A 25,449-nucleotide genomic window follows, 5' to 3' on the forward strand; every position below is an offset into this window, starting at 1 on the left:
GATCTGGCAAAACCCCAAAAAGAAGATCGACCACCATATTACCCTCAGCCGTACATCACCAGCTCGAGGGCACCGTACATCCCGTTCCGGGAAGAGAAAAACCACCAACAGCTCCCAGGGCAAAACCCCGTCCAGAGCCCATACCAAAATGCCAGATCAAACCCCACAACATTTTAAATTGCCTGTAATTATGTTCCAATTCCTTCCCCCTACCAATCAGCGTCAACTCCAAGAACCCCCACCCCCCCACCACACACGAACAGCCCTGACCATCTCAGGCTCGTGAGTGCCCCAACGCCACCAACGCCCTTTCCACCCCTTCTTGTAATACCAAAGTCCACAAATCAATTCCAATCGCATTTAAGTGAACTCTGTCCTCCAACCAGTAATTACCAACCCCCGACTCCAATTCAAAATGCCTGACGCTAATACCCCCATTTCTGGAAACGAAACCTGATACTGCCCTGTTTAACTTTACCCTAGCTCTGTTAATACCCCTCAAAGATCTAGCTACTCTCCACCGCTTCCTAGGCACAATATCCGACCACACGATCAACACACCCGGAAACGATACCCGCAACCTCAAAAAATCGAGCCGTATGTCTCTGATTAATTCTCTGACCAGCCGTACCCCCAAATCATCCCCCCCAAATGCACAATCAAAATGTCAGGCTGTCTATCCAAATGAACAGCGCTCGAAAATTCAGAAAGGGCCCTGCTCCAAACCATCCCCCTAAATCCCAACCAACAAATGACCACTTGCCGCCTACTAAAACCCAGTTGCCTACCATCCGGCCTGACATCGGCACGCAGCGCCCCCCAATGCACGAACGAATGTCCGAAGATCCAGGCTAAATAGGGGAAACCACCTGTAACAAGATACACGAAGAAACACTCAAATCAAATACAATATCATAACACGCCACCTAGAAATTAATGACGAACGTAACTTAAGTAGCGATCCAAAGTCCACCTGCCAATTCTCCGTGTGTCCTCCGCGCCCAAACCCAAACTATCAGCTTCCGATGCAGCCCCGATCCTAAAGGAATGCGACCCGAACAAATCCGGGGAAAGGCCCAACTCCTGCAAACCCCTTTTCAATACCGCAATAAACTGAAAACGAGACAGAAATGACCCCTCTGCGTGACACAACAAAGAGCTAGCTCTGCCTGACCACAATCGCCAATACGCTTCCAGACATCCTCTACGGCACATCAATGACTCGTTAACCCTCCCCAACACCACGCGTTGTCCTCTCCCAAACTGGTCAGTCTTCAAACGCCGAATCCAAAAAAACGATACCCCCCATCCAAAAATCCACATCCTCTGCCAACAAACCCCCTGCCCTGTCCCTGGAGCTTGACACAAGCTTACCAACACGCATTGCCCCAAAAAATGCTAAAGAAAAAGCAAGTCGAAACAACGCAGACTCAAAATTTGAACAACAAATAGTCTCCAAAACTCCGCCCAACCGTTCTAAAATGCTGAAAGAAATGGGATGGTGCCGATCAAGTGACTGATTACCTCTCCTTAAACCCCTTAATGCCTGTCTAACCAAAAAAAATTTTTGTAGCATCCGCCAACCCCTGCAACTTAAAAGCAAAAGCCAGTCCAGCAACGAATTTATTCACTTTAGAAATCGACCAACCTACCTCGGCTGCCTTGCCAATTAAAAATAAAACCGCCAACATCGTATCTTCTTCGGATACCAAATGGCCCCAACAAGACACCCAACTTTGCCATACCCGCCACGAGGCTTCGTTTTTATGACCAGGTTTGGCTTGTAACAGACTCCTGAATCAACCATCCCACTCATCCATAATCACGTTCCATAGATACAAATGGCATTCCTCTCCCAAGATCTCCGCGGCCGGCGCCAATTCCCAAAAACGCTCCCACTGAAAACGAGACAACGCATCTGCAATTGAATTCTGGACACCTGGCACATGAACCGCCAAAATACAAGCATTCAGCTCCAAGCACCTGAAAACCAGCTCCCTCACCAACTTAATCACAGGGGGAGACGAGGCCGATAAACTGTTAATCACCGACACAACGCTCATATTGTCGCTTTGAAAACGAACCCTCCTGTTAGTGAACATTCCCCCCCAAATGGAAACCGCCACGACAATAGGAAACAATTCTAACAAAGCCAGGTTTTTCGTAAGGCCCAACTCCCTCCAATGGTCCAGCCAACGTCCCGCACACCACCGTCCCTTGCAATAGGGCCCCGAAACCAGCCGCACCAGCCGCGACCGTGTATATCTCGCAGTCAAAATTGGTTAAAACCTCCTGTTGAATCAATGACCGCCCATTGTAATTGTTCAAAAAACGTTGCCACACTAGCAAATCATCCCTGTGCTCCTTGTTCAAATGAATGAAATGGTGAGGCGCCTTCACCCCTGCCATCGCGACCAACAACCTGTGACAAAATATCCTACACATGGGTATGATCCTGCACGTGAAATTCAACATACCCAACAAAGACTGCAACTCTTTCAAAGTCAGCTTCCGCATCTTCCTAACTCTATCCACTTCTTGTTGCAGGAGGGGTAGCTTGTCTTCTGGCAACTGACACTCCATTCTCTCGGAATCAATTAAAATGCCCAGAAAACTCAAAACGGTACTGGGACCTTCCGTCTTTTCCGCCGCTAACGGAACCCCAAAACGCTCCGCAACCCAAAACATAGCCGTTAACTCATTCCGGCACACTGCTGAATCAGGCGGACCAATAAACAAAAAATCATCCAAATAATGAATAACTGACTGAACTCCCGCAACTTCCCTAACCACCCACTCCAAGAAAGTACTGAATGTCTCAAACAAGGAACAAGAAATTGCGCAACCCATTGGCAAACATCTATCCAAATAGTAACAACCATTCCAAAAACAACCTAACAACGGAACACTGTCCGGGTGCACCGGAAGTAAACGGAAGGCCGATTCAATATCCGTCTTCGCCAACAAAGCCCCGGGGCCGTGTCTCCTCACCCATAGCACCGCCACATCAAACGATGTATATTCAACAGAGCACAACTCTTGGGCGATGCCATCATTCACCGACCGGCCTTTTGGATATGACAAATGCTGAATCAACCGAAATTTATTTGGCTCTTTTTTAGGCACTACCCCCAAAGGGGAAACAACCATCCCTTCTGTCAGCGGGTGCAAAAATGGCCCCGACATCCTACTCAGCTCCACTTATTTTTTGAGCTTAACATCAACAACGTCGGCATGCAACATTGCCGACCGCAAATTCTTAATCAAGAAAGGAACCTCGTGACCCGAGGGGAGAATCCTAAAACCATCCGCAAAACCATGAAAAATAATACCAGCCTTCACTTGATCAGGGTACCTATTTTGAAAGGGGGCCATCTCTTGAAGTCTCACCTGGCTCTCCCCCTTGACCGGCACCCAATGCTGGCTTTCCTTTCCCTTTCTTGAAACATTTTGAAGCCCCGTGGAAGCTTCCGATACAATGGGAACACACATGCTTAAACTTACAGGTATTCTCGTATTTACACTGGCCGTCATTAAACTGCCAGCAGGTTCCGGACTTCTCCTTTGATCCCTGTGCTCCCTGACTACCGCTTCCATGTCCCGCCTGCTGGTTGCCACCACCTCCACTCCCGTGAAAGGACTGCCCATGCCTAGCTGGGGCCATAACCTTCAACCAAAGGCCTATATCCTTCTGGTCCCACCTAATTTCTGGCCTCACCGCCTTTCTCTGCCTAAACTGCTCATCATACCGCAGCCACGTCTGGCCGCCATATGTACGATGCGCTTCCCCAATCGAGTCTAAACAACAAAACAATCCCGAGCAATTCTCAGGCGACTTCTCCCCCACCACACTCGCCAATATCGCAAATGCCTGCAACCAATTCACAAATGTCTGCGGAATTAATCTCCACCTCCGCTTTTCTTCCTCCTCCTTTTTGCTATCGTTTTTTTTCCTTTATCTAAGTTAAACTTTTCCAAAGGAAGCAGGGAAAAAATTTCCACGTACTCATCCCGCCAAATTTTTTCTTTTACCTCCTTCAAATGAGCTCCCAACGGCCCTTCAAAGCACACATAAACTTCCCCTTTTGCTCTGTCATCTAATTTAACCATATCGCCTTTCTCCTCTGTCTGAACCGAAACCGATACACCTGACGATGCTACTTCCAACACCCGACCAGGACTCAACAACACACTCACCGACTGGGGCTCCACCCCCCGCCCTGAAATCCACGCCCCAACTGGCGATGTAGCGACCGCAGTTGCCGCCCTGACATCTAGTCTCCGCAAAATTTGCGACATACCTTGCAATAAATCCTGCAGGCCTGGCACCTCTGCCACAATCAGCCCACCCCTCTGCCGGTCCTCACTCCCTACCACGCGGCCCCAATGGAATCATACTCACATTGCTGCGCGGGTGCTGTGTCCCTGCCAGCCGAACCTCCGGATCCCTGTCGCTCCGTCCCTCTGTGACGATCGCTGCTGGACGCCGACACCTCCTCGCTACGTTGCTGCCCCAGGCCCACGCCCCTGGCCTCCTCATCACCAGGGGGGACCTGAGTGTGTTGGGACCGCTGCATTGTTAGCCCCGGCCACCTCGCCACCCGATGGGTTCCGGGTACATGCAGATCTTCGCTCTGGAAACCTCACAGGTGACCTTGACCGATCCTGATGCGCAGACCCGGACGGGCCAGCCCGGTCGTATCCCCTTCCTTGCTGACCAGCAGGCAGCTCGACACTGCTGCCTGCCTCTCTCTCCTCACTTCGCTGCACCCTGGATGCAGGCAGCAGGGGGGCTCCCAGCTGCTGCCTGCCTGCTGCTTGTTGGCGCCTGGTGGTGATCCCAGCAGGCACCCTGGAAGGAGCTGCGCTGGAGGTGCCTGCCGCAGGTGGAGGGTCCGTACTCCTCACTGCCGCCGCTGCCCGTCCCTGCTACGCTCCTCTTCTTGCTGCTGCTGACCGCCCCCCTGAGCACCAGGGACTGGCTGGAATCCAGGGGAACGCCGGCTGCGCGCTGCCTGGCTTGTACAGGCCGCACTTCCAGCCCGACGCTCACAGCAGCAGCAGCGGTGTCCTGGGCTTGACGCCGGGAGCATGCAGGCCGGGTAGGTGGATTCCTGCCGGAGCGTGAGCGGCGGGAGGGGGCAGCGCCGCTGGACTCACCGCCCGCAGGGTCCCTGGAGGGGCTCCGGAGCCTGCGCCTGCCACGCGCCGCAACTTCGGGGGAAAGTCTTTCTGGGGGCCTGGTTCTCCTGCCCCGTGCGCTCACTCCGGATCCCTCTGCAGCTCCTAGGATTGAGGACAGCTGGGCTTCAAGCCAACCTCCCCTCCTGGACCGAGCCACCTCCTGCAGCCGGGACATCAGTGATTCCGCTGACTCCATCAGGTACGTCTGCCTCAGCCTAGAATATGGGATGGAATGGCGGTTTTCCCGCACTTTTCCTCCCAAATTCCCCCTCCTTATAGCTCCTCCCCCGCTGCAATCCTCCTATCACAACCAATGGCATTATTCAAAAAAGACCTCCCGGCCAAATGCAGCCATGGGGGGCCACCGTCTAGCTGCGCCCTACTCCTGCCCCCGTCTGGATTGGAACAATCAGAGGAAAAGTATAAAAGAAAAACGTCACCGCTTCTGCATTTATCACCAACATCTGATTTTGGCTTACAAATACGGAGGTAAAATACTGACCAAATACTGAATGTGTGAACGTGGCTTAATACTGAATATTTAATTTTGGACAATCACACTACATATTTAGAGAGTGCAATATTGTCATTTGGCTTTAGAACTGTTAGACAGCCAAAGTGACAACATTAATTGACATAGCTTGTTTTTCTTTATCCTTCATAGAAAATCGGCAGCCATGTTGATCTATAGGTACGAGTCCTAAATCCTGTCTACTATAAAATAAATAGCAATACTCGTGAAGGCAGGAGATTCACAAATTCTCTGTATAGGTACAAAATAATAATAATAAAAAAACAAAAGATGTATTAAGAATGCAGTCTGGTGCTAATGGTTGGGAGATTAATTATTGCGAAGTTGCTAGCATATTCTCAATTTTTTTCTATCAGCAGAACTTTATAGTAAATTATTATATCCCTACAAAAAAATTAGTCTTTAATTTGTTTATTGCTAACATTAATATAAAGTGTTTCGATTCCAGATTCTCACATTGCCATTCATCATACGATATTAGAACTAAAAACTGGAACGCAGTTTATGAATACTAATATTTAATGGAGTAAATTGAATCAGAAAACGGAAGCGGTTGATGCTTAGATACCGTATATGCCGAAATGGTTTCCTTCTCACAGTAGATGTCATCAAGATGTTGACAATGGGCAATGAAGTAATTAAAAGCTGTTAATTAAAGCTGGTAGATTCTAGGATTTGCCACCAGTGTCTGACTGGTGATGGTCACAACAGGTGGACCGCCATCCATCAGACATTGGTGATATATCATTCTGCTAGAGAAAGCTCCCACCACTCCATCTCTTGATGGCGCCACTTTCGGCACTGGTTTTATTGGTTTTATTTTCTACTCGGATATTGATTTGTTTTCCTCGTTTTTCAATTTGTACAGGTGATTGTCTTTTTTTAAGTTTTTCACTCCGCAGGGAAGCCTGTTGCAAGATCCGTACAATTTTGGAGCATCTGCCACCACAAAGTTTCCTGTAGAGATTTGAAGATTTTCACTGGAAATTGTGTGAACTTCCCGTAAAGTTTCATCCTTCATATTAAAGGAGTTGTCCATGGCTGTTTTTTTTTTACTATGGGCCTAAAAACTAGCAGGAAAGTAGATGCTAACAGAGGCAACAGAACCTGACTGTTCTAACCAGAGCAGTCAATCAGCTCCTCAATGTTAACCACGCCGCACTTCCTCTTGTTGATGGGCATAACTGCCGATGTCATGCTGATTGACAGCCATCTCCCCGCAGTTATGCACAGGTAGCCGGCTGTCAATCAGTATGATGTCGGCAGTCACACCCTATCAACAGACCAGAGCAGAAGAGAAGCCGCTGCTATGTCGATGTGATGAGAACAGAAGGAGTGGTATGTGACCACTTTCTGGCCGCGGAGATTGTCGCTGGGCAGAACAGACAGGAATTTAGTAGCTACCGGTCTGTTAGTTCTTAGGCCCCTAATGAAAAAATTAAATATCCTGGATAACCCTTCTAAGAATCTACAGTGAGGTCTTGGCTAATTAGAAAAGTGAGGGCATAGAAATTGTGAAGTCCCTTCTTAAGATGGTATTGTGCATTTAAAATATAACCAAAGACAAGACATAGGAGAAAAAAAAGAGACAAGGATGGATTCAGTAATTTAAATCTATATGTATTAGGGAGAGAAATGAAAAGTGACATAATAATAATAGCAATGGGTGAGAAAGTCAATTCAGCCCCATTGAGGTCAGTGAAGTCTGAAAACGAGATGCCAGATACGTTTCGGGCTCCATTGACTAGCATTAGCTCCTTATTGAATTCCTATAGCAATGTGGAAGCAATATGGCAACCAGATACACTGTGAAATTACAGAACTGGACAGTTTTCTTGTATTATTACTATTATTTTAATTAATAGTCCAGAAATTACCAATTACCTGTATAAATAGGTCTCTCATACCGTAAGGATTTATGAAATAGCAGCCACCGCGGTAAGGATCCCCTGCAATTTGCTATGATTCCTACACGCCCATCCGACTTCTCCTTGTTATTGTGAGATAAGTAGGCCATCGCCACCCACTGCATTACTCCAAAGTTGTTTCCCCTGATATTTTTATTCCCAGGTACCGTGTCGTTGACCATTCAATTGAATGAATGGCGTCATGCTCATTAAACCGCAAGCATGTGAAAGGGACATGGAGTCCTTTATGTCCGTTTTCCTTGCTTTCAGCGGTACATGGAGTCCTGGTGAATGCTTCAAGAGCAGAGCAAAGCGTAAACGCACGTTTGATGCTCCTTTCAGATGTTTTTGATAATCGGGACCTTTTTCATTGAATTGAATTCATCTCTTTCGATGTTAGAATTCCAGTGTGTAAAGTCTTGGAGTAAGGCATTTTGCGCAATAAAAGAATATATGATGCATGGAAAAAGTTTGGCCGCTCCTTGATGAATTACAGTGAAAACATTTTTATTTGCTGCAATATGTCGTAAAATGAAAAATGAAGCGACTCTGAAAAAAACTCCTGTTTAAGGAATTACCTATTATTTTATGTATAAAACCAATGTGGTGATCCTGAATGATTGAACGTACATGCCAGAGGCAATGTCCAGTTGCTGTCCTGAAGTGTGTGCTCTCCTATAGTAAAGGCACTTTTGCCTCCGCAGCATCGTAGGACCAAAGTGGCACTGAATCCAATTTCAGAGAGGCGCTTACAAGCTTTACAGCAAAGAGTTTGTAAGCGCTGCGCTCTTGGCAACTGGCTACTGCTTATAGATTGCAGAGGTAACTGGTAATCTGGGCAAAGAGTAGTGCACAAAAATATTTAAAAAAAATCCCTCCATTTTTGAGAAATTAGATGTTTTTTTAAATAAGTAAATTGCTTGTTCTTACCAGCACTTTGCTGTTTTCCGTTTATGATTTTGAGAAAACACTTGTAAATGTTTGGCCTCAGGAGACTTCCCGGCTGCATTATTTCCCGTTTCTTTGCCCCTGTCCAACTTGTCATCCCTGGCTTTATTTCCTGCTCAGCTACCCCCTCCTCTGCTTGACTGAAAGCTCACTGGATTAACAACTCAGCCAGCGGGCTGTCAATCAAGCATAGGAAGGAGGGGTGGGCGGGGAAAAGAGCCAGGGATGCAGAGGCTTGGGAAGTGCTTTGACACTCCCAGAGTGGTAAAGCCTCATTTGCATATGAATTAAACCAGTTTTTTTTTTTTTAGTAACAGGAACTTACATATATAAAGGTTGTATGGATTACATTATCTTTCAGGTAACAAAATCACCATTTGAACAGTTTTGGGTGGAGTTGTATTGTTTTGACAGTCTCCCTTTAAATTTCAGGGAAAGCAATCTGACCAGTTAAGAAGCAACAGTGATTGTGAATCAATAGCACATGCTTTAGTGAAAATGACAGTGACAACAGGAGCACTGGAAAGGCAAACCCCACCAAAAAAAGAGAATGGCTTTGCAGGTGGTGGCAACAGATAATTCCTCTTTCTTTGTCTTTTCTGTCTGATTCTTCTCTAGTTTTGCACTTTCCTAAAGTCCTTGTGACAATGGTAGCAGGAGGTGATACCTGCATCCCATTCAGGATGGATAAGTAGTCTAGCTCCTCTAGGATGGCTCATCCATATGGGCCATCACAAGAAGGCTTTCTGTGCCTCCCAGCATTGTCTCAAGAGCATGGAGCAGATAGCAGGACAAGATTGTTAGAATGGGAGCCAGACAGGACCGTAGAGGGGCACAAACCCAGCAGCAGGACCGGTATCTGCTCCTTTATGGAAGGAGGTACAGGGGGACAAATTCCAGATCTCTGCAAAAGTTACCTCCAGTGGCTACTGAGTATGAGTATTTCTGACTAAACTGTCACAGCTCAGCATCATGTAGTGTGATTGGCATTCACCAGAGTACACCATTATCACATCTATCATTGGCCCCCAATCTCTTCAGAGATGAGAGCAGAAGACACTGAGCAGAAGTGACAGACATTAGTCTGAAGACACGGTTGTCAACGTTCGGTTGCCCTTGACTTCATCCAGCATAACCAGTTTGTCAGTCAGTCAGTGATGGTTATTATAGACAACTACACCCTTACTGCTGTTAGGTACCGGGATCAAATTCTCAGAACTACTTTCAGTTCTTCCTGTAATAATCTTCCCCATCCTGGCCCCTTCTTGTAGTAGTTTCCCCCATCCTGGGCTCTTTACAGAAATAATTTTTACATTCTGGGCCCCATCCTATAACATTGCTGCCCATTATGGGCCCCTTCCTGGTATAATGTCCCCCATCCTGTGCCCCTTCCTGGTGTAATTTTCTACATCCTGAGCTCTTTCTTGGTGTACTGGGCTCCATCCATGTACAATGCCCCTCATCTTGGGCTCCTCCCTTGTATAATTTTCCCCATCCTAGCCTCCTCCCTTGCATAATGCCCCCCATCCTGGACCCCTCCCTTGTATAATGCTCCCCATCCTGGCCTCCTCCCTTATATAATGCTCCCCATTCTGGCCTCCTCCCTTCTATAATCCTCCCCATCCTGGACCCCTCCCTTGTATAATGCTCCTCATCCTGGGCTCCACCCTTCTATAATGCTCCCCATCCAGGCCTCCTCCCTTGTATAATGCTCCCCATCCTGGGCTCTTACCTTGCATAGTGCTCCCTATCCTAGACCCCTTCCTTGTTTAATGCTCCTCATCCTGGGCTCCTCCCTTGTATAATGTTCCCCATCCTGGGCCTCTTCCTTGTATAATGCTCCTCATCCTGGGCTCCTGCCTTGTATAATGCTCCCCATCCTGGGCTCCTTCCCTGTATAATGCTCCTCATCCTGAGCTCCTCCCTTATATAATGCTCCCCATCCTAGACCCCTTCCTGGTATAATGTCCCCCATCCTGGGCCCCTACCTTATATAATGCTTCTCATCTTGGGCTCCTCCCTTGTATAATGCTCCCCATCCTGGGCTCCTCCCTTCTATAATGCTCCCCATCAAGGCCTCCTCCCTTGTATAATGCTCCCCATCCTGGGCTCCTCCCTTCTATAATGCTCCCCATCAAGGCCTTCTCCCTTGTATAATGCTCCTCATCCTGGGCTCCTCCCTTATATAATGCTCCCCATCCTAGACACCATTCCTTGTATAGTTTTCCCCATCCTGATCCCCTTCCTTGTATAATTTTCCCCATCCTGATCCCCTTCCTGGTATAATGTTCTCCATCCTGGGTCCCTTCTTGGTATAATGTCCCCCATCATTGTACAATGCCCCTCATCCTGTACCCCTTCCTTTTATAATGCCCCCATCTTGGGCCCCTTCCATTCTTCTCCAGTACAATGTGTGATGTCCTCCTCTATAGCCAGCATAGATGACTGACTTCAGTGTATCAGCATGGGCAGCGCATACAGTCAATGCCATGCACCACCTGCCACAGGCAACCCAACATCTGTTGTCAGTCTCTGATTGGTTGGCAGCATGAATTGCAGTGCAGGGAGGCAGCGGGTCTCTGCACAGCAATACATTTCACCCAAGGACGCACATCCAGGTGACCTCACACATGGGCCTGCTTGCGATTGCAGAGGGTGCAGAGGATCGTTATGCCCCTGGGGAGGAGAGCCCCAGGACATCATCCTTCATCTCACACGGAGAATGTCAGAACTGCTTAGAGACATTGAGTTGCCATAATAATTTTTTTCCATTTTCGACTTTGTACTTTGATTTTAAGGATGATTTGGAATCAAGCTCTCAATTGGGTGATGTTTTTTGTCTCCCATTACTTGTTGATACGTCCTTATGTTCTAAAAAAAAACAGAGAATTAACGTCAGTAAAGAGTAAGACCTTACGTTCATCAAGATCCGATATCTGATTCAAGCCTTCCTTTAACATTTTTAAGCAGCGAAGAATATAGAAATAGATAAATAAAATAATGCAACAACAAATAAAGTTTGTAAGAAATTAACAAATAAATTATTAATAAATGAAATACATGAAATAATTACTGTTTTTCATCCATGAGATATCACATCTGAAGAGCTCTTGGCTCTCGCATTACTCGCTGATATTCATTCATTTATAGGACCCTGGGGAGCTCATATCGATGCGTTATTTTTCATACACAATGTGACATACAGTAATAATACTGCATCACTAAAAGGGATTCATTGTACATGTTGGCTTCTGGTCTCCGCAGCAGGCTTTTACTGCCGAGAGCTTCTACAATCTATTCTCCTCTGTGTCTATAGATTCCTGAGTGGAGTAATAATAATCCCAAATGGCTCTTGAGGCATCTTATGACTTGTGATACACGGAGAAACATGTGGAATGACGACAAAGCGGGAATCAATTCGAGAGTGGCGCAGACTTTCTTTTTCACTCTCACGCCGCTAAGATCTATCATGTTCGCTTTACAATTAGATGACGATGTGCTTTAACCCCTGAGTATCAGTCAACGCACAATACAGGGTGGGCCATTTATATGGATTCACCTGGGTGGGCCATGTATATGGATCCACCTAAATAAAATTGGAATGGTTGGGGATATCAACTTCCTGTTTGTGACACATTAGTATATGGGAGGGGGGAAACTTTTCAAGATGGGTGGTGACCATGGCGGCCATTTTGAAGTCAGCCATTTTGGATCCAACTTTATAAATGGCCCACCCAGGTGTGTCCATATAAATGGCCCACCCAGGTGTATCCATATAAATGGCCCACCCAGGTGTATCCATATAAATGGCCCACCCAGGTGTATCCATATAAATGGCCCACCCAGGTGTATCCATATAAATGGCCCACCCAGGTGTATCCATATAAATGGCCCACCCAGGTATATCCATATAAATGGCCCACCCAGGTGTATCCATATAAATGGCCCGCCCAGGTGTATCCATATAAATGGCCCACCCAGGTGTATCCATATAAATGGCCCACCCAGGTGTATCCATATAAATGGCCCGCCCAGGTGTATCCATATAAATGGCCCACCCAGGTGTATCCATATAAATGGCCCACCCAGGTATATCCATATAAATGGCCCACCCAGGTGTATCCATATAAATGGCCCGCCCAGGTGTATCCATATAAATGGCCCACCCAGGTGTATCCATATAAATGGCCCACCCAGGTGTATCCATATAAATGGCCCTCCCAGCTGTATCCATATAAATGGCCCACCCAGGTGTATCCATATAAATGGCCCACCCAGGTGTATCCATATAAATGGCCCTCCCAGCTGTATCCATATAAATGGCCCACCCACGTGTATCCATATAAATGCCCCACCCTCTATTTTGAGGACACCAAAGTTCTTCAGACTTATGACTTTGTGTTAGCTTTTGTTGGAAGGGGGGAGAATTTTAAGACTACAAAAAGACAAATTTTTGCACAATTTTTGATCTGATGATGGAGGCATTTAAAGGGTGTTCTCATGGCAGACGACGCTTGCTTTCTAGGAGGAGCAGCTGATCAGTCTATGGGGTGCGCCGATTAGACACGAAATGTGCCATTAATGGTTCCTAGCGCCATCTGTGGAGATGGGGAGTCGTTGACTCATGAGTGGTGTTTCTCATCTATCGATCATTTGTGTCGTCATCCAGATCCAGTGTTGCACGTATCTGTCCTATCCATGGTTTTTTCTGGGGCTGTTGACATGTCCGTGGGTTTTTATGGAGCTGTTGACATGTCCTTGTTTTTTATGGGGCTGTTGACATGTCCTTGTTTTTTATGGGGCTGTTGACATGTCCTTGTTTTTTATGGGGCTGTTGACATGTCCTTGTTTTTTATGGAGCTGTTGACATGTCCTTGTTTTTTATGGGGCTGTTGACATGTCCTTGTTTTTTATGGGGCTGTTGACATGTCCTTGTTTTTTATGGGGTTGTTGACATGTCCTTGTTTTTTATGGGGCTGTTGACATGTCCGTGGGTTTTTATGGGGCTGTTGACATGTCCTAGTTTTTTATGGGGCTGTTGACATGTCCTTGTTTTTTATGGGGCTGTTGACATGTCCTTGTTTTTTATGGGGCTGTTGACATGTCCTTGTTTTTTATGGGGCTGTTGACATGTCCTTGTTTTTTATGGGGCTGTTGACATGTCCTTGTTTTTTATGGGGCTGTTGACATGTCCTTGTTTTTTATGGGGCTGTTGACATGTCCTTGTTTTTTATGGGGTTGTTGACATGTCCTTGTTTTTTATGGGGCTGTTGACATGTCCGTGGGTTTTTATGGGGCTGTTGACATGTCCTAGTTTTTTATGGGGCTGTTGACATGTCCGTGGGTTTTTATGGGGCTGTTGACATGTCCTTGTTTTTTATGGGGCTGTTGACATGTCCTTGTTTTTTATGGGGCTGTTGACATGTCCTTGTTTTTTATGGGGCTGTTGACATGTCCTTGTTTTTTATGGGGCTGTTGACATGTCCTTGTTTTTTATGGGGCTGTTGACATGTCCTTGTTTTTTATGGGGCTGTTGACATGTCCTTGTTTTTTATGGGGCTGTTGACATGTCCTTGTTTTTTATGGGGTTGTTGACATGTCCTTGTTTTTTATGGAGCTGTTGACATGTCCGTGGGTTTTTATGGGGCTGTTGACATGTCCTTGTTTTTTATGGGGCTGTTGACATGTCCTTGTTTTTTATGGGGCTGTTGACATGTCCTTGTTTTTTATGGGGCTGTTGACATGTCCTTGTTTTTTATGGGGCTGTTGACATGTCCTTGTTTTTTATGGGGCTGTTGACATGTCCTTGTTTTTTATGGGGTTGTTGACATGTCCTTGTTTTTTATGGGGCTGTTGACATGTCCTTGTTTTTTATGGGGCTGTTGACATGTCCTTGTTTTTTATGGGGCTGTTGACATGTCCTTGTTTTTTATGGGGCTGTTGACATGTCCTTGTTTTTTATGGGGCTGTTGACATGTCCTTGTTTTTTATGGGGCTGTTGACATGTCCTTGTTTTTTATGGGGCTGTTGACATGTCCTTGTTTTTTATGGGGTTGTTGACATGTCCTTGTTTTTTATGGGGCTGTTGACATGTCCTTTTTCACGGACCTTGTGTCCGTGGAAGCTAAACTCATGGAGACCTGTTCAACAGCACTGATGACAAGAGCCACAATACAAGTCTAAGGCTTTTTTTTTACACATGCCGCTGTTTTTGCGGCCCGTTTTTGCAGCCCCGATAGATTTCTATGGGGCAGCAAAAACGGGCCGCAATAGTTTCACTCTGCGCCTTATGGCCGTGAGGGCCGTATTTACGGCTGGGGAAAAAGATCGAGCCTGCTCGATTTTTTTTTCACGGCTAACAGACACAAAAACAACGGAAACTTATTTTTGCGGTTGCACCGTCGTGACTTCCGGTTTTGCGGAACGCCGTTTTTTTTCCATAGTATTGGAAACCCGAAAAACAGCGATTCGCAAGTTTTTTGCGGTCCGTTATTGCAGCAGACCGTGAAAATTGCGTCGATACGACCCGCAAAAAAGGCCGGCAATAAGGGGCCGCAAAAAAACACGGTATGTGTAAAAAAAGCCTAAGGGTCGGTGAAAAAGCCATAAAGCACATGGATGTCATCAGTGTGCTGTCCATATATAACATTGCATAAGATAGGAGAGTTGTCATTTATTTCTTTATCCATCTGTAAAATAAACTGATGGTAAAAACGGACACATGAACCATGAACAGATCTGTTCCTAAAAAGACCTCCTTGATAAAACCACCTTACGACATACCATAAATGCTCATTATAGCTCAAACCACGGCAGCCGTAAAAAAATATCATTCCTGCGTGCAAAAAATTCCTCCATGCAGAATAAATGCAGGTAAAATCAACAAGTTAAAGGAAATCTATCACCAGTTTTTTTTCCACCTAATCCGAGAGCAGCATAAGGTAGAGGCACAGACCCTGATTCCAGCAATGTGTTACTTACTGGGCTGCTCAGTACAGTATAGTTTTGATAAAATCCCTGTTTTTTTTCAGGAGGAGATCATGAGAGGACTAGTAAAGCTGCTGCCTAGTAGTCAAGTATATGCATGAGCTCTGTGTAACCCAGCCCCCACCACTGATTGGCAGCTTTCTGTGTACACAGGCAGAGAGCACAGCGATGTGGGCGGGGTTATACAGAGCTCAGCATTCAGAGAGCTGCTAGATTTTGCAGCAGAAAAAATTGTGATTTTAATCAAAACTGCTGCAAGCAGCCCAGTAAGTGACACATCACTGGAATCAGGGTCACCATGCTGTTGGCTAAAATCCTGCTGACAGATTTCCTTTAAGAATGGGGTTATGATATAATAGTGGCACAGTATTTGGCATGCACATAGCGGTTTTCCTGGCCCTCGAAAAACACTTGACCTTAACTTTAAACCAGCTGCAATGCGCCTCACGTTTTATATGCGGGATGCAAATCTCAGTAGCTTCTCTTTTGTCGCATTCATAATCTATGTTATAACATACTAAGGGCGTTCTCTTTTAACGAAAGACCTTTTCAAAGACTTTGCATTTGTCACTGCTCCTTAAAGTGACTCCGTCCTTAAAGGGAACCCGTGGGGATCATTTTACTACTGGAACTAGTGGTACAGCCATATAGGCCACAGCACAACAATACCAATGATGCCAGTCTTGCAGTAATCCCAGCATGTCATTATGGTCCTACATTTTTTTTTTCTATAATTTTCATTTTTTTATAGATAAATTAAATGGTTCCAGAACAAAGACAAATTGCCTTGGAAAAAAAAAAGTTCTTCTAAGGCTAGGTTGATGGTAAAAATAAATGATGGCTCTTGCAAAACAGTAATGAAAGAACAAAAATTTAAAAAAATGGCTGCGGTACCAATGAGTCTCACAGTAATTATAATTTTGATTGGATTTTTGGCCTTTGTTGGTGACTTTAATGGGAATCTGATATTAAATGTATTCTTCCTAATCTGAAAACAGCATAATATAGAGACATAGATCCTGATTCCAGCGATGGGTCACTTATTAGGCTGTGTTTTGCCGTTTTCAATACAACCAGTGTTTTATCAGCGGGAGATTATCACTATAGGACTAAATGTTTTGTGCTTCCCGATCCAGCCATGCTCCCAGAATTGATTAGCAGCTTTCTGGCTCAGCATTTAGAGAACTGCTAGATCTGCGGAAGAGAAAACAGTGATTTTTTTTTTTCAAAACTGCAGCAAGCAGTTTAGTAAGTGACACATCACTGGAATAAGGGTTATAATCGGGTAGCAAGAAATGGTGACAAATTTCCTTTAAAGGGCTTTGATTGGGTAGATCTGGTGAGGTTTGATTATGATGGAGCCTTAGCTTTATCGGGCATGGAGATATTGAACATGTTTTGGCCTAGATCTCTGATGTCTGTGTATGTACGTATCAGGTTGGTGGATGCTTCTCATTAAATCCTCCTAGGTATTAATTAAATCCATTATGGAAATTATGTTGGAGCTTGCGTCCACTCACCAATATATCAAACATTAAACTTGGCTTTTTTTTCTTGGCATCTTTAGTTGGACTGATCCAAAGGTTCCTGATCCTTCAGCTTTACATCCCGCTAGGACAAGATTTCTCTGCTGAACTCCTGTGAGTAAAAGAAACAACTGCATAATTTCTGCACAGGAGACACTTGATCAATTGATTTAGTACTGACGGCCATTAATGGGTTCTGGCATACTTTCATATTGGAAATTGTGACTTATGAAATTAGCGGTAATTAAAGTATAACTGCACTTATCAGAATAAGCTGCCGTGTCCGCGTACACGAGGAACAAGACAATAACTGATCAATATCTGACTTGCATCCTCCATCTTTGTACAGTTTATTTTCCGCTGCAGTAAAAGCCTCATTTTATCATCTCTTTCTTCACTTTTCCCTCCTCAATAGACTTCTGTAGGCAGAAAGTGTTTTGATCCCTCACTAAAGACAGAGCTGTAAACAGATTCGAGCAGTTTTTGAAAATGAATGATCGGTGTAGGAGAAAAGATGAGACTAATTAGTGGGGTAGGAAGCATTTTCCTCTGATAACATATACGGTATTATAAATGTTCTCATCTCTATAGCAGAAGCTGTTTTTAACCCCTCACTGAAGACAGAGCTGTAAACAGATTGGAGCAGTTTTTGAGAGTGGATGATAAATGCAGGAGAGAAAATAATACTAATAAATGGGGAAGGAATCATTTTCTGATGACAATATATACATTATTACAAATATTCTCATGACTATAGCAAATGGTGCTTTCATCCCTCATTGAAGACAGAGGTGTAAACAGATTCAAGCAGTTTTTGAGAGTGAATGATCAGTGCAGGAGAGAAGATGAGACTAATAAGTAGGGAAGGAAGCATTTTCATCTAATGATGTATGCGGTATTGCAAATGTTCTCATCTCAATAGCACAAGGTGGTTTGATCCCTCACTGAAGACAGAGCTGTAGACAGATTCAAGCAGTTTTAAGAGTGAATGATCAGTGCTATAGAGAAAATAATATTAATAGGTGGGGAAGGAAGCATTTTCCACTGATAATATACACAGTGTGCAGAATTATTAGGCAAATTGCTTGAGAGCCAACAACCAATTAAGTAAATCACGTGATGTGCATTAGGTTACATCGGGGCTTATCTACAGTATTACAGAATGCTGTAGATAAGCCCCTGATGCTGGTGGGCTTAGCTTACCATCGATTTTGGGGATGACAGGTTCCCTTTAGAGATCTCTTCCTCTCTGAAGAGGCAATTTACATACTTAATTTCCCAGAGAAGCATTACACGGCCTATATAAGTCTCCTTACACCAACATGTCAGGCATGTCTCTCTCCACAAGTAGAAACGTTACCCCTTAGTATAAGTTGAACAGCACAGCTGAAGCCACTGGAAAGTTTAAAGGACTTGGGTTTTGTGCACACAGAGTTTTTATAACCGTTTTTGGAGCAAAAATTGTGTGGAAACTCTCAAAATCCTCCTCCTCCAAATCTCAAAACTCCTAAAAAGCTTTCGTTCAGCTCAGTTTTGGCTATGGAAACTCTGCAAAAAGTCTCCCTGTGCCCATAGCCTATGTCTCGCCCTTCCTCCTTTTTTATTGGAATTTTTACATCCTCTGCTAAAGTTCTATCTACATAGAGGTAAATAGTCAGAGGATATTGCTACCCTTCAGATGAGACTGGGTCCCCCCTTCCCAGGATGAAAGGGTGTGATCGGGCAACAGGAGGCCTTATTTTCGATTTCTGAAACTGAATATCCCTTGCCCTACGAACCTCAACGTACGTTCCGGCCCCTTCAAGACTTTTAGAAATACCGTAGTTTGTTGTAATTTTACTAGTTCTTGGAAACAAAAAGAGCCTAAAACAATGCATCCTCATCATCAGCTCAAAGCAACTGAGCTAATTGAAAGGTCACGAAAAGAGAAAGAAAATGCTTTTCACGTCTCAGCGTAAATTCCGTGTTTGCATGTTGTGCAGCATGTAACGTAGTCTTTGTACACAGATGAAAATGTCTGCTACAATGTTGATTTGATCCTTTGCATTCTGCATTCTGCTGCATAAACAGGCAAGATTCCGAACAAGGCCGTTCATCATTTAAGGAAAACGGTAAACTAAGACCGTCCTTTGTTTCAGGTCTGCTGTGCGGAAGGGAAAAAAAACGTAATTTAAAGAAAAGAATGAACTTATATTCCTTTTTCCGACTGAGCTCCCTGATAGGAGAAAAGTTTTCTAAGGCGCAGTGACAATGCGATCACTCTTATTATGTATATCATATATATATATGACTAATTACAGCCATCTGCTAGGTATAAGGAGACGTCTACTGATATAGGTCTAATTACTGGCTGTTTACTTCACATTCGTGACTTGTTCCTTACAGAAATTGATTAAAAAAATTTTTACGGCTGCTGAGACAGTAGCAGTGTTTTTAAGGACAAGAAGGACTCGTCTATACATATTGATAAGCTCAACGTGTTCATTATGCTCCCTATTAGTCACTGCCAGAGCCAAAGGCAAAACTAAGGCCAGCATCCGGCAGTGATGCCAAAAACCTTCCCGCTGCTGTGTACGTCCATAGCACACTTTATAATGTTATATATATACTTTCAATATGTTTTATTTTTTAATTTTTATTTTACTAGTACCAAAATAAGACCTGATTACTACTTCTAAGTCTAGGGTCACACCACCGAGAGAATTGGGTCGATTAGAAACGAGTGAATCTGTCGAAATTTGAATTTGTCAGATTCTTTCGAAAATGAGACAAAACATTCGATTCGGATCTAATGCGAATCAAATGTGCCCAAATTTACAAAATAAAAAATATAAAATTCATCTCTCTTGTCCAATGGTTGCAGCTCCCCGCCTGGTCTTCTGCTGGCCCCCTTCCTTCGCGCTCCAGTTTTCTTCTCTTCAAACTCAACTCTTTGGGGCATCCAGTGCCGTGACCTCATGAGTTGGTCCTCCTTGGAGGTGTTGAATAATGAAGAACAGAGCTAGTGGAAAACCCATCAGAGATCGGAGGCGGCAAAAAAGATGAAAAGGTGTTTGGCCTCAATTCTGCCGAATTCAAGCAAATTTGATCACAAAAAAATTGGATCCCGGAGAATGTGAATTTTTGGTGAATTTTATAGCAAATTCGAGTTATAGGAGCTGGGATATTATGAACCAACACTGGTGGGAAATTTAGCATATCATCTCATATATGGAGTTTTCCATTAGGGACTCACACCGGTCAGCAGAACGGGGGTCCTCTGACATCTGCCATGTCAGGTAAAATGGCCATTGTTGGTTGAGGAAGGCAGAAATAGAAAGAAGAAAGCAGTCCATGGATACATGCACCAGAACAGTTTCTATTGAAGTCTATGAGATGTAATGGAAGCGGGGTAGCTCCTAGTGGAAAATCTACTACAGATTTGATGAACCAGCCAGGTACCATTTATAATTCTGGTGTCTTCTTGGGACCGCTCATTTCCATAAATCTCATAATTTACAGTGGAGAGCATGCACTTGGACCTCCCCATCATTGTCTATAGGAGCTAAGTAATCAGTAAAGGGTATTGGGTGCTCTTAAAAGTCCAATAGACTTATAGTAGCAAATAAACTGATAGATTAGTTTTATTTTACATTTTTTGTGCTTTTGGCCATTTTGTTTGAAACCATTTTACACTAACCTTTCTCTCCTAATGCTTGGAGGCATCTTAAATGTCTACTATCGGTTTACTCTTTTAAAGAAGATCTTTCATCAATTTTTTCACGTTGAGCTGGACACACGATGTAATAGATGTTGCTGAGCAGAATAAAACATTTTTTGTTTTTTTTAACTTTGCATTTCATATGGAGAGATATTAGCGGTCAAAGTATTTGGCATCTAAAAAGTTGTTTGTCCAAGTGGGCATAACCAGAGAGATTTCACTAGAGGCGTGTATTTCTTTCTCTTTCTATCGCTGGCCAATCAAGCAGGCAGTAACACACTGGGGAAAGAAGAACATATTCCAACAATAGAGTAGATCAAGCTCAGTGTGGGACGAGTATTGACAAACAGCCTGCTCTCTTCACTGCAAAACAGATCCGAGTGTGACTAACTGGTAGCTTTCAGCTCTGATCTCTGCCAGTCTAATTACAAATGTTTTTAGTAGCTCTCCTCTCAAGTCCAAATGGGCATTACCAGAGATTTCATTGGGGTTTGTTCTTCTTCTTCTTTCTGACCAATCAAAAGTAGGCAGTAACGCACTGGGAAAAGACAATAAAAAAAAATATATATCCTGCTGTACCGAATAAGTGGGCTCAGTTCAACATGAAAACTTTGGTGAATCGTTCTTTATCTTTATCTTAATTTTAACAAATATGTTTTGAGAATGATATAGTAATACATGATATATTGCAGCAGGATTCGTGCAGTGAGATAGATGGGCAGGGACCACGGAAAGTTCGACGTAAACAGTGTCTTTATTTTCAGACTCACATACAGGAGTGAAGTCCTCCAGATTGCAGCCGAGTTTCCACAAATACAGTCCGTGTTCAAAACCCGTTGCCGTGGACAATGGCCCGGCCGTGTCTCTTGGTGTGCGTCAGCCGCCTTGAGTTCCGTGGTTCAGTGTTAGCTCTACACAGACCTGGGTTGCGCAGAGCCTCCTGCTCTGCAGCTTGCAAACTCCAAACTGACACACGCAAGACAAAACTGAGAGAGTTTAAATAGAATCATGGCCATAGAGCCACTTCCAAAACCCAGAGTGGGGAGAGGGATTCGGCCCACTACCAAACCTGCAAATTGCTCTAAAAATAAAAACCGTTGACGAGTTTTCCTAAAAATCTACTTGGACCCAATCAACTCTTTGTTTTATTTTGCCTTTTGATTCACAGGCGTTCTGCTGCGAACACAAGGCACTCCAGCGGGGGACACATATCGAACCTCGCGTATGATCTCTCCTCACTGCCTCACAATTGGTATTACTGGTTTGTCTCCGATTTCCTCCTTCCATTTATAAGTGTACGTTTGCTAAAATCAAGATGAAGTGCACAACCCCTTTAAGATCCAATAGAAAGTCATACAAGGAATGCAGTCAATCAAGAACTGGGACAGTCGTCTACTCCATGTACAATCTTCCCGTGTTGCTAAATAAGCCCTAATTCCGCACACGCTGTCTACATGTTTTGTGTCTAAGAACTGAACTAATTTCAGTGTAGAAAAATACTTTTGTTTCCTCTCCTGAAAAAAAAGAAAACAGACTAAAGAAATAAGCCCGTTCCCATCCGCTCTACAATTGATCTTATCACCCTCTATAGTCTTTGCGCACAATTTCTTGTATACCGGCACTTTACTTGTCTTTTGTATATTAGGCTGACACAAGCATGAAGCACTTTACTCCCCGTAATTACATTGTTTGTCTGCGTGGCGCAGTGCATTCCACAATGCCGAGCAACTCAAAGGAAAGAGAATATTCTGAAAGGAAGTCGGGAGGTGAAAATCAGGAGGGAATCCCCTTGATTCTGACAGTAAAGATGAATATTAGGAGCCGTGCAGTGATATATCTCATTAACCTGTCGAATTAGTAACTCTTACCACTGTGCCGGCTACGACTTGTGCTGCTTTTGCTTTCATATCTGCGATACAGAAATAGATCTTCCTGGCAGTTTTATTTTACTTACAGAGCATAATAATTTAGGATTGAATTCTCAAAGGTGCTGCCTGGCGCATTCCTAGTAATAGCAGAATTGTTCAAAGATTAGGGGGGGGGGCACGAGCTTACATAGAAAGGAAAGGCAAGTCTAGCCGAATCTCTTCAATCGCAAGCTGGAGCTACGGGAGGAGAGAGAAGGGCAGGCATAGAAAATCACAACGTTCCGTAAGGTCCCTATACACATTAGACTAATGCCGGCTGAACACGATGATATCAATGCGTTTAGCCTTCTATCTCATGTGTATGGCGTAGCCGACCATCGGGAGAGATGCCGATCGGACATGTCTGATTTCGGACTGTTGATTGCATTATTCTCCCGGCCAACAGGGTCAGTTTGTGGCGTTTGTATATCGAACACAGTTGCGTCCAGCTGAACGAGCTCTTGTGTATGGGTCATGAGTCAGCTGAGATGGATGTCAGCTGTCGACTAGCCATCTAATGTGCATGGCCATCGTTAGCCCAATTTTAAACCATTTATTTTAGTCCAAGGTCAACGTCAACCCTTCAACGAGTCTCGTTTGCAAGGCTCGTTGAAAGGTTGATATTAACTTGTAGGATCGATGCTTCCAATAGGTGGCACTAGAGTTCTACTCATCATCCTCTCTGAAGAGACAATTTGCACATTTAATTTCCCAGAGGAGCATGCATGGCTTTTAAGTCTCCTCACTCTGACATGCCAAGCTTGTCATGTCACTCTCCATAAAGAGAAACGTTATCCCATTGTCTCCTTCCAGAATCAGCACTACAACTATCCTCATGTTGTGTGTGTGTTAAAACAGCTTAAGTCCATTCACTTAACCCCTTTACCCCCAAGGGTGGTTTGCACGTTATGGACCGGGTCAATTTTTACAATTCTGACCACTGTCCCTTTATGAGGTTATAACTCTGGAACGCTTCAACGGATCCCGGTGATTCTGACATTGTTTTCTCGTGACATATTGTACTTCATGATAGTGGTAAAATTTTTTTGATATTACCTGCGTTTATTTGTGAAAAAAACGGAAATTTGGCGAAAATTTTGAAAATTTCGCAATTTTCCAACTTTGAATTTTTATGCAATTAAATCACAGAGATATGTCACACAAAATACTTAATAAGTAACATTTCCCACATGTCTACTTTACATCAGCACAATTTTGGAACCAAAATTTTTTTTTGTTAGGGAGTTATAAGGGTTAAAAGTTGACCAGCAATTTCTCATTTTTACAACACCATTTTATTTTAGGGACCACATCTCATTTGAAGTCATTTTGAGGGGTCTATATGATAGAAAGTACCCAAGTGTGACACCATTCTAAAAACTGCACCCCTCAAGGTTCTCAAAACCACATTCAAGAAGTTTATTAACCCTTCAGGTGCTTCACAGGAATTTTTGGAATGTTTAAATAAAAATTAACATTTAACTTTTTTTCACAAAAAATTTACTTCAGCTCCAATTTGTTTTATTTTACCAAGGGTAACAGGAGAAAATGGACCCCAAAAGTTGTTGTACAATTTGTCCTGAGTACGCTGATACCCCATATGTGGAGGTTAACCACAGTTTGTGCGCATGGCAGAGCTCGGAAGGGAAGGAGCGCCATTTGACTTTTCAATGCAAAATTGACTGGAATTGAGATGGGACGCCATGTTGCGTTTGGAGAGCCACTGATGTGCCTAAACATTGAAACCCCCCACAAGTGACACCATTTTGGAAAGTAGACCCCCTAAGGAACTTATCTAGAGGTGTGGTGAGCACTTTGACCCACCAAGTGCTTCACAGAAGTTAATAATGCAGAACCGTAAAAATAAAAAATCATTTTTTTTCACAAACATTATCTTTTCGCCCCCAATTTTTTATTTTCCCAATGGTAAGAGAAGAAATTGGACCACAAAAGTTGTGGCACAATTTGTCCTGAGTACTCTGATACCCCATATGTGGGGGTAAACCATTGTTTGAGCGCATGGGAGAGCTCGGAAGGGAAGGAGCGCCGTTTGACCTTTCAATGCAAAATTGACAGGAATTGAGATGAGACGCCATGTTGCGTTTGGAGAGCCACTGATGTGCCTAAACATTGAAACCCCCCACAAGTGACACCATTTTGAAAAGTAGACCCCCTAAGGAACTTATCTAGATGTGTGGTGAGCACTTTGACCCAATAAGAGCTTCACAGAAGTTTATAATGCAGAGCCGTAAAAATAAAACAAAATTTTTTTCCCACAAAAATAATTTTTTAGCCCCCAGTTTTGTATTTTCTCGAGGGTAAAAGGAGAAATTGGACCCCAAAAGTTGTTGTCCAATTTGTCCTGAGTGCGTTGATACCCCATATGTGGGGTGAACCAGCGTTTGGGCGCATGGGAGGGCTCGGAAGGGAAGGAGCGCCATTTGGAATGCAGACTTAAATGGAATGGTCTGCAGGCGTCACATTGCGTTTGCAGAGCCCCTAATATACCTAAACAGTAGAAACCCCCACAAGTGACCCCATGTTGGAAACTAGACCCCCCCCACGAACTTATCTAGATGTGTTGTGAGAACATTGAGCCCCAAAGTATTTCACTACAGTTTATAACGCAGAGCCGTGAAAATAAAATAAAAAATTTCCCCTCAAAATTATTTTTTAGCCCCCAGTTTTGTATTTTCTCGAGGGTAAAAGGAGAAATTGGACCCCAAAAGTTGTTGTCCAATTTGTCCTGAGTGCGTTG

General features: G+C 44.0%; 1 protein-coding gene across 1 annotated transcript in view; it reads left to right on the forward strand.

The window, feature by feature from the left end:
* Positions 1–25,449, forward strand: part of CFAP20DC (CFAP20 domain containing) — a 396,453-nt gene that overhangs the window by 48,233 nt on the left and 322,771 nt on the right. The window contains exon 5 of the mRNA XM_069736631.1: positions 17,126–17,198. Coding sequence (XP_069592732.1) covers positions 17,126–17,198 — 73 coding nt within the window. The remainder of the gene's footprint in view (positions 1–17,125; positions 17,199–25,449) is intronic.

Source organism: Ranitomeya imitator, chromosome 8 (genome assembly GCF_032444005.1).
Source record: "Ranitomeya imitator isolate aRanImi1 chromosome 8, aRanImi1.pri, whole genome shotgun sequence".
In the NCBI taxonomy this organism is placed as follows: domain Eukaryota; kingdom Metazoa; phylum Chordata; class Amphibia; order Anura; family Dendrobatidae; genus Ranitomeya; species Ranitomeya imitator.